General features: G+C 36.8%; 1 protein-coding gene across 1 annotated transcript; it reads right to left on the reverse strand.

The window, feature by feature from the left end:
- Window positions 1-6,248: 6,248 nt before the first annotated feature.
- On the reverse strand, window positions 6,249-9,622 carry LOC110906618 (mannose/glucose-specific lectin-like). Its single transcript, XM_035982687.1, has 4 exons — window positions 9,359-9,622; window positions 8,839-9,282; window positions 8,566-8,686; window positions 6,249-6,394 (listed from the first exon to the last, which is right to left on the reverse strand). The coding sequence occupies exons 1-4, from the start codon at window positions 9,620-9,622 to the stop codon at window positions 6,264-6,266; spliced, it is 960 nt and encodes a 319-aa protein (XP_035838580.1). The 3' UTR covers window positions 6,249-6,263.
- Window positions 9,623-9,862: the final 240 nt, after the last annotated feature.

Raw genomic sequence — 9,862 nt, forward strand, 5'->3', positions numbered from 1 at the left:
TACATTGGTTAATGATCATGTCATTTTCGCAGTTAGGTTTCACTTTCGTGGATGAACATGTCAACTAAAACCCTAATTCCACTAAAGACAAAATCAGCCACCACACTCCTCACCAACATGTCACGAGCTGTTCTTCAGTGCAACTCAGCTGAAGACATCATTAAAAACAATAATAGGATGATGAAAACCACTTCAAATGATGTGTAAATGGAAATATAACACTCGGTTACGCTCAATTTCATCCAAGATCTAAGTTTTCATCTTTGATTTTTAAGATCTAGGATTTTTCACAACATTTTTACATCTTCAACAAAAACCCACAAAAATCACTAATTAAGAGCTCATGTGACTTAGCAAATGGTTAGATTCACTAAGTCTAGTAACACGGCTCTGATACCAATTGAAAGTTCATGTTTTAGATCGAAAACAATGATTAGTGTGTAATTAAGCTCTAAGACGGATGATTGTAGATTGATAAACACTTTCTTGTATAAATTTGGGCAACATAACGTTATAAACCAGCAATAATAAGCTATCCAAACTGCACCGAAAGAGTTTTGTTCTCAATAAAGTTTAGCTATATGGGGTGGACAACCTTGTTAGACATCTTTCTTAACTGAGGATTAACAATGTTGTCCATCTCATACAGCAAAACATTATTGAGTTTAGCATGACTAAATAATACTATTTTAATATAAACACCATGTTTTTAAAAATAATACTATTTTAATTAATACGGATAACAATTACTAAATAATAATATTAATTATTAAATAATAGTATTATTAATAGTAACATATAAATAATAGTTATAATAATAATAATAATAATAATAATAATTATAATAACTATAATATTGATAACAATTATAATTTTGTTAGTTTTTGCTTATATATTTTAGTGAACGTTTCTTAACCCTCATGCCTCGAAGGCCGTGTCCGATCTATTTGTTTCAAATCTGACATGTCGCGTCTACTCTTTTGAGTTATTGCAAATGTACCAAATCTCTACTCTTCCTACAGTTCGTCTAAGTCCCATAATCCATATCGTCATATACTTATTCTACGATAATATGTTTATTAGATTAAGATATAAGCTAGATATGATTATATATTATATAGTAAAGTTTTATTATTAATGTTGCATTATTTGTGTACTATTATTATTATTTCCTAAGTTTCGGCAGTTACTTCTACAAGGCTGCCATGTATATATGTTTTGTATATGTCACAATATCATTCACCAATTCGATAATACAGAACAATTATTCTCTGCAATTCTCCGAACCCTAGATTCTATAATCATCATAGTGGTATCGAGCCAAACGCAACGATCCACTCACAAATACATATCGTTTTTCCTCAATCACTGTAATTCAATATTATGGCAACATCAAACGGTGGTATTCAAACCCAAATTCCGAAATTACTTGGGCAAAACTATTACCACTGGCATATTCAAATGAAAGTTCTACTAGAATCTCAAGATCTGTGGACAATTATAGATGAAGGATACAACGAAATCGCTGCCAACGCATCGGAAAACGATCAGAACGCTTACAGAGAAAAAGTTAGAAAAGACAAGAAGGCCCTGTACATAATTTTCCAGGCTGTAAATGAAACAGTTTTCTAACGAATAGCAACAAGTAAGACGGCAAAAGAGGCATGGAATATTCTTCACAAGGCATACATAGGAGAACGAAGGGTTAAAACGGTAAAACTTCAAACTTTACGATGTGAATTCAATGCTTTACGAATGAAAAGATAGTGAATCGGTAGAGGAATATGTAAATAGAACAACTGTTATAGTAAATCAATTAAGATTAAATGAAGAAGATGTTCTAGAACAGCGAATTATAGAAAAAATCCTTCGAAGTCTTACCCGAAAATACGAATCAGTGGTTGTGGCCATTGAAGAGTCTAAAGACTTGAACTTGATTATAACGGAAGAGTTACTCGGCATACTACAGTCGCATGAATTGCGATTAAGACAGTATGATGACTCTCCGTTGGAACGAGCATTTCAAGTTCAGAGTCAAGATCGGTCAAGACAATATCGGTCCGAATATGCAGGAAGAAGAAGAGGTAGAAGAAGGAATAGGTATAATGGACAGATTCGTTGTTATAGTTGTCAGAAATTAGGACACACCGCGAGATTCTGTCAACGGAGAGAAGAAAACGAAAGGAACAATAATGTTCTCATGCATGAAGATGAGAATGAAGGAGATGAAGAAACCATGTTCATGATATTTAACGTAGAGGAGATAACTAAGGAGGATTGCTGGTATTTAGACAGCGGATGTAGCAATCACATGACCGGAAATAGGAATATATTTGTTATATTAGATTATTCGGAAAGGGGAGAGGTAAGAACAGGAGACAATAAGAAGCTCGAAGTATTAGGGTGTGGAGATGTGTCGATCAAAGTTAAAGGAATCGAGAAAAAGGTGCCAAATGTATTCTACGTAGAGGGTTTAAAACACAACATTTTAAGTGTGGGCCAGTTAGTACAAAAAGGATATGAAGTGAAGTTTAGCAATCATGAGTGTATAATCAAGGATTCGAAAGGAGCATGCATAGGAACGGTTAGAATGACAGGAAACAAAATGTTTCCTTTGAACCTAAAGAATGATGTTACACCAAGAGTGTGTAGCATGATAATGCAAGATGTTTCAGTATTATGGCAACGAAGGTATGGTCATATTAACTTTGAAACATTACATAATATGGGAAGAAACAACACCGTTAAAGGCCTACCAAAAATCTCGAAGACCCCTTACAGTATATGCGAAGGATGTTTGTTTGGGAAGCATACAAGGAAGCCGTTCCCTAAACAATCAAAATGGCGTGCATCACGGCCTTTACAACTAATTCACTCCGATATATGTGGCCCCATGAGAACCAATTCCATAGGTGGATGCAGATACTTTATAACTTTTATAGATGATTTTTCGAGGAAGACATGGGTCTATTTTCTAAAGCTGAAATCGGAAGCTCTTGTAAAATTCAAGGAGTTTAAGAAACTGGTAGAGAATCAAGTAGACTACAAAATGAAGGGTATACGCATGGATATAGGAGGAGAATATTGCAGCCATGATTTTCAAAGATTTCTTAAAGAGAATGGCATACATCATCAATTAACGACAAGTTATACACCCCAACAAAATGGAGTGGCGGAGCGAAAGAATAGAACGCTAATGGAACTCAGTAGAAGCATGCTAAAAATGAAGAGAATTCCAAATTCTTACTGGGCTGAAGCGGTAGCATGTGCAACATATTTGTTGAATTGAGCCACTACAAAGAGTGTACAAGATATAACCCCATACGAAGCATGGAGTGGTAGAAAACCAACACCATAAAATATTCGGTAGTATAGCTTATTCCCACATTCCTAAACAACACCGTGGAAAACTTGATGACAAAGTGGAAAAAACAATTTTCATAGGATATAGCGAGAACAGTAAAGGTTACAAGCTTTTTAATCCAACAACAAATAAGACTATCATAAGCCGGGACGTTAGATTTGATGAAGGTCGAGACTGGGAAGCAGACAAGACTGGTGAAAGCTATAAATACACACAGCTGAACTGTGACAACGAAAACAATGAAGAAGTGGCACCTGCAAATCAAGAATTCAAGACTGATGATCAAGGGCAAGACGTTAACTCACAAGACAATGATCAAGATGAGGGTCAAGGTAATAATGAAGATCAGAATATGCAGCATGAAGCAGATGAGGATGCTGCATCATCAGTTACTTCAGAAAACGAAGAGCTTAGAACACGCAACATAATGGAAATATATCAAAATTCTCAACCTATGACGAAAGCACAAGTTGATCAGTTATATGAAAATAGTCAACTTGGTTCAAACGATGTAACCAATTTCGTGTTATATGCTGATGCTGATCCTACTAACTACAGTGAAGCAGTAAAGGATGCAAAGTGGAGGGAAGCTATGGATAGAGAAATAGAATCAATACAAAAGAACGAAACCTGGGATCTAGTGGAACCTCCAGTGAATCAGAATCCGATTGGTGTCAAGTGGATATCTAAGACGAAGTATGACGAACATGGAAATGTGGATAAAGATAAGGCATGGCTAGTGGTCAAGGGTTATAATCAAAAGTATGGGATAGATTATCATGATGTATTTGCTCCTGTGATTAGATTCGACACAATAAGATTTGTCTTAGCATTAGCAGCACGACATGGATGGTATTTACACCAAATGGACGTCAAGACGGCTTTCTTGAACGGAAAGTTGAATGAAGAAGTCTACATCATGCAACTAGAGGGCTATGTCAAGAAAGGAGAAGAAAGGAAAGTGTGTCATCTAAAGAAAGCATTATACGGATTAAAGCAGGCTCCGAGAGCTTGGTACAGCTGGATAGACGAGTATTTCCGATCAAATGGTTTTAAAAAATGTGTGTATGAGCACACTTTGTTTATCAAAATATCAAAGGAAGTCCGTATGGTGATATGTCTATATGTTGATGATCTAATCATTGCAAGTGATTCACTGGAGATGATCAATCAATTCAAATACTCGATGAAAAAGAATTCGAGATGACCGATCTGGGTAACCTTCATTATTTCCTAGGAATGGAAGTAAAACAAGAAAATGGTAACATTGTCTTGTCACAAAGGAAGTATGCTGAGAGCTTAATTGAAAGATTTAATATGAAACACTGCAATTCAATCTCAACTCCGATGGAATACGGACAGAAGTTATCAAAAGAAGATCTCGAAGACGATGTGAATGAAAACTTATTTAGAAGCCTGGTAGGGAGTCTGATGTATTTGACAAACACACGTCTGGATATCATGTTTGCAGTGAGTAAAATAAGCCGTTTCATGGAGAGACCAAAAAGAAGCCATTGGGAAGCCGGAAAACGAATACTCCTGTACATACAGGGAACTCTAAATGAAGGTCTCATATATTCAAAAGGCAGCAAAGGAAAACTAATAGGTTTCAGCGATAGCGATTATGCAGGTAGTGTGGATGATAGTAAAAGCACCTCCGGCTATGTTTTTCACCTGGGTTCAGGGGCAATCGCCTGGCAATCAAAGAAACAGAAAGTTGTGGCATTATCATCTACTGAAGCCGAATACATAGCACTATCGATGGCCGGATGTCAAGCATTGTGGTTAAAAGGCATACTGAATGATCTGTTACTCAACATCGACTGTCCACCCACCATTTTATGTGATAACAAGTCCACTATTAGTCTGGCTAAGGATCCTGTCTACCATGGCAAAAGCAAACATATTAGAGTGAAATATCACTTCATCCGAGACCTCATTAAGAATGACAATGACGAAGTGGAGATCTGTTACTGTTCAACCAAGGATCAAGTCGCCGATATCTTTACAAAGGCCCTGCAGCCAAAGGACTTCTATCATTTTAAAGAACTTCTTCATGTTGCACCAATCTAGCTTACGGGAGGGTATTAGATTAAGATATAAGCTAGATATGATCATATATTATATAGTATAGTTTTATTATTAATGTTACATTATTTGTGTATTATTATTATTATTTCCTAAGTTTCGGCAGTTACTTCTACAAGGCTGCCAGGTATATATGTTTTGTATATGTCACAATATCATTCAACAATTCGATAATACAGAACGATTATTCTCTGCAATTCTTCGAACCCTAGTTTGTATAATCATCAATGTTTGCATGTATGGTTATATATATTTATGTTTCTGCATGCCTATACACATACATATATATAGTCACTAGCATGTGTTGGTTCTTTGTATTGGTATTAAAATGTCAAGTCTCAAGTCCTAAACATCACCATTGTCATACGTCTCTAGATATATATTGTAATACTCAATATTTATCATTGATATCAAGTAGAATTATACCTACTTTCAGGTGAGGTGACTGGAATCAAAACGTGAAAAACCAATAAACCATGCGATATAAGGAGTTATCTGAATCTAGTGTGAGACATAAGTTAATATTAAGAAAAAATGAGATGAGAGATCAGGGTCCCTATCAATAGTTGTTTATGTTGGAATATCAGGGTTTACGAACAGATACACTTGCCAAATGCTGGAACAAGTCTTACTTTTATTCATCACAACTTAAACAGGAAACGATAAAGGGAAACATATTGGTAAATAGAAAAGACATAACAAACTTCATTTATTTTCTAAACAAATGGCTAAAGAGTTGCAATCCCAGATTACTCAGCACAACTTGAACCAGCTAGCTTCTTAAAACGTCTACTAACCGCTACCTGCTTCATCAGTTTGTAGCCTTCAAATAAACACCAATGCTATCAATATAATAACCCGCAAGGCCGTAAAATCCAGCGAATGAACCCGCATTCCATGGTACTGTAAAAGGCGTCCCTCTTACGTCACCAAATGGCCCATGTGTTAGAATGTTATAAACATAATTTCGTATTTATATGTAACGATTTATAGGATATATAAACTTATAGTATGTGTGTAAATTCGAGGAGGTGTGTCTTATGGTTTGTGTCGGTTTTGAACGGTGGTTATTCCCGCCAAACTCAACCATCCCTCCAACCGTTTCTCCTCCTCATGTATTTAAGTCTTTTGCCGGGAATTATCTCGGCACCAAGACAATTATAACTGTTAGTAATTGTCCACATTTATCATATCATCGTTTGTCTAAATTTCAATCCATTCTCAAACTGTTTACGACACCATGAACTCCAATTCTTGTGATGATTCCGCTGTGTCAAGTTCTGGAGGCCAACATAGTGGTATCAGAGCGGCAGGTTACTCCAATCTTAGGGCAACATCTACAACTATTCCGTGTCAACATTGTGCAGACGAAAAAAGGGGAAGAAGGTGGCTAGTAAAACGATGTTACTACTGCAATAATCCGGGCCATCAAGTTTCAAACTGTAAAAGGAAAGAAAATGACGAAGAAACTCAATTAATACGTCATGCAATCAACACCGGTATACAACAGAATGATGTGAAGAATGAAGAACACATAAGAAGTTGGGAACCAGAATTCATAGTGACCGGAACAGTTGGTGGCTTATGGTCGGAAATTTGGTATGTCAGTAAATCTCTAAAAAAATCATTTCTCAGGAAATTTAAACATGTTCAAACGTATTAAGAGTATGAAAGGGGTAGAGTCAAACATGGGTGAGAATCAGTTTTACTTCATAAGGGGTATCGGTGTTACGGAAGTAATTTCAGGAATCGAAAGAATTAGAATTCAAAGTGTGTTTTACTCACAAGACATAGATAGGAATGTCTTAAGTTATGATCAACGTATTACACAAGGGTTTACTGTTAAATTTTCTGGTGATAAGTGTAAACTTTATCCGACATTTAGTGTTCCTCTAATAAATGGTATAGATGCAAAATCTGGGTTAACTAAGGAAGAAGAAATGGGGATTTTATAGAAACAAGAAAGTGATGAATAAAGAAGAAGAGTTTATGGCTTTCAAGAACGATTATTTAAACAATTATTTCGAAAAACTTGAAATATCATCAAACGAACCGGATTGGAACGTGATGATACTTCAAACTTTGAAATTTAAAGATTTTTTAGATTGCAAGGCCTTACTCGATATGATGGACGATGAAGAGTACATCAGAAAGTATAAGTACATTCTTCAAACAAAATTTGAAGAAATGGTAGAATGGTTTATGATAAAGAAACTGGGAATAACTACTAGACCTTTACCGGCTTATGCATCGAATAATCGGAAGGTGTTTTTGCTGGATCTGTATCTGGAAATCGAAAAGGAAGGAGGACACAGAAGTGTGACTGAGAATAATCTGTGGCCTAAGGTGGCCAAAGATATGGGATTCGAATACTATGAGGGTGAGTTAATGCGTCTCATATATGTGATGTACCTGGACGTTCTTGTCTACTACTATAAGTTTAAGATCGTTCAGTCAGGAGTCAATGAAAGGGATAATGCGGATGATAAGGAAGTGCTGGAATTTAAGATGGATATGAGGAGCAGCCGCAGTGAAGGAGAAGACATCAAGAATGTCATAGAAGAAGATGACTGTCGAGATGGTGCAGGAAATCCAAAGGAGCACTATGCATTTTTCACAAGTGAAGGCTGGAACGAGATCAAGAGACGAAGACAAGCCAGGAGAATCTTCGATTTCAACAGGGCAAAGGCAGCTGTGGATGCGGCTAATGAAAGTGTTCTGCAGCACTCTCGTAGACTCGATTATGTTTAGGGGAGAGTGTTAGAATGTTATAAACATAATTTCGTATTTATATGTAACGATTTATAGGATATATAAACTTATAGTATGTGTGTAAATTCGAGGAGGTGTGTCTTATGGTTTGTGTCGGTTTTGAACGGTGGTTATTCCCGCCAAACTCAACCGTCCCTCCAACCGTTTCTCCTCCTCATGTATTTAAGTCTTTTGCCGGGAATTATCTCGGCACCAAGACAATTATAACTGTTAGTAATTGTCCACATTTATCATATCATCGTTTGTCCAAATTTCAATCCATTCTCAAACTGTTTACCGACACCATGAACTCCAATTCTTGTGATGATTCCGCTGTGTCAAGTTCTGGAGGCCAACACCATGGGTTTTTTTATTGGTCATGAATGATATTGACGAAACTACTGTGTGACCCGCATAAGTTCCCCTTGACAATGCAATTGTGCCACTAATTCCATTAATTTCTTCGTTCCCTTGGAATGTTATCTGATCGATCAATTACGAAAGATTAGATTTGAAAACATTATAATGCATTGTTTGTGTTAACTTGTTTAAGTCGGCAACTTTACGAAAGATTAGATTTGAAAACATTATGATGCATCGTTTGTGTTAACTTGCTTAAGTCGGCAACTTTTTACCTCAGTAACATTTTCTCCACCATTCCAACCACCCATCTTTTCAGAAGTGTATGTTAAGTCTCCGTATTGTTGTGCGGTGAACATCAGAGAGTATATGAGATCGCCATGATCAACGGTTATCTTCGTCAAGTGATAAGTTGGCTCAAGTTTGAAAGACCAATTGTTTTGCGGGCCGTCAGGAAGAGGTTTTCCCCATGTTCCGATCTTCAAGATTTGTCTCAAATAGACACCAATGCCATCAATATAATAGCCAGCAAGGCCGTAAAACCCGACTAACGAGCCATTCTCCCAAGGTAAGGAAAACTCAGAACTGGTTGCTCCACCAAAAGGTCCATGGGTGGTCTTGTTCATTACAAAAGACAGTGAAGAAATTATTGTATACGCAGCTTTCGTACCAACGCTTCCTTTAATTCCAACTATTTCCTCGTCCGAGTCAAGCGTCACCTGTGCCAACAAGAAGGTATATTACTACGTTTCTTAAAGTGGTGTGTGTGCGCGTTGATTAAGTTAAGATATATGCGTTCAACTCCGAAATTGTTTGTCCACCATTCCAACCACCAAACTTGCTAGAAGTGTTCACTACACCTCCAGCAACTTCAGTGGTGAACATGAGAGAGTATATCACATCATCACCATGATCAATGGTTATCTTTTTCAGCCTCTGGCCTTGATCAAGTTTAAAAGACCACTCATTCTGAGGATCTCCCCTTTGTCTTCCCCAAAGTCCTACCGGAATAAATCCCGTTCTTTTCTTGATGTTCACGTTTTGTAGTACTCCTGCCATACTGTATTGTATCATAGAGAGAGAGAGACTCAGAACTTAACATTAATATAACATGAATTTGGCTAATTAGTCATACCTTTTCAGCCCTTCTTTTGATCTGTGTCTTGATGTGGAAGAAGCTGGCATAAGGTCCCGTGCATTTATATGCAAACACTGGTACCTACCATCTAGTAAATTATTCACAGAGGATGTATTACTTATTCCCCCCTTGTCTGCTTTGCGTGATTATGTTTCCCGTTG

This window comes from Helianthus annuus, chromosome 14 (genome assembly GCF_002127325.2).
Source record: "Helianthus annuus cultivar XRQ/B chromosome 14, HanXRQr2.0-SUNRISE, whole genome shotgun sequence".
Classification (NCBI taxonomy): Eukaryota; Viridiplantae; Streptophyta; class Magnoliopsida; order Asterales; family Asteraceae; genus Helianthus; species Helianthus annuus.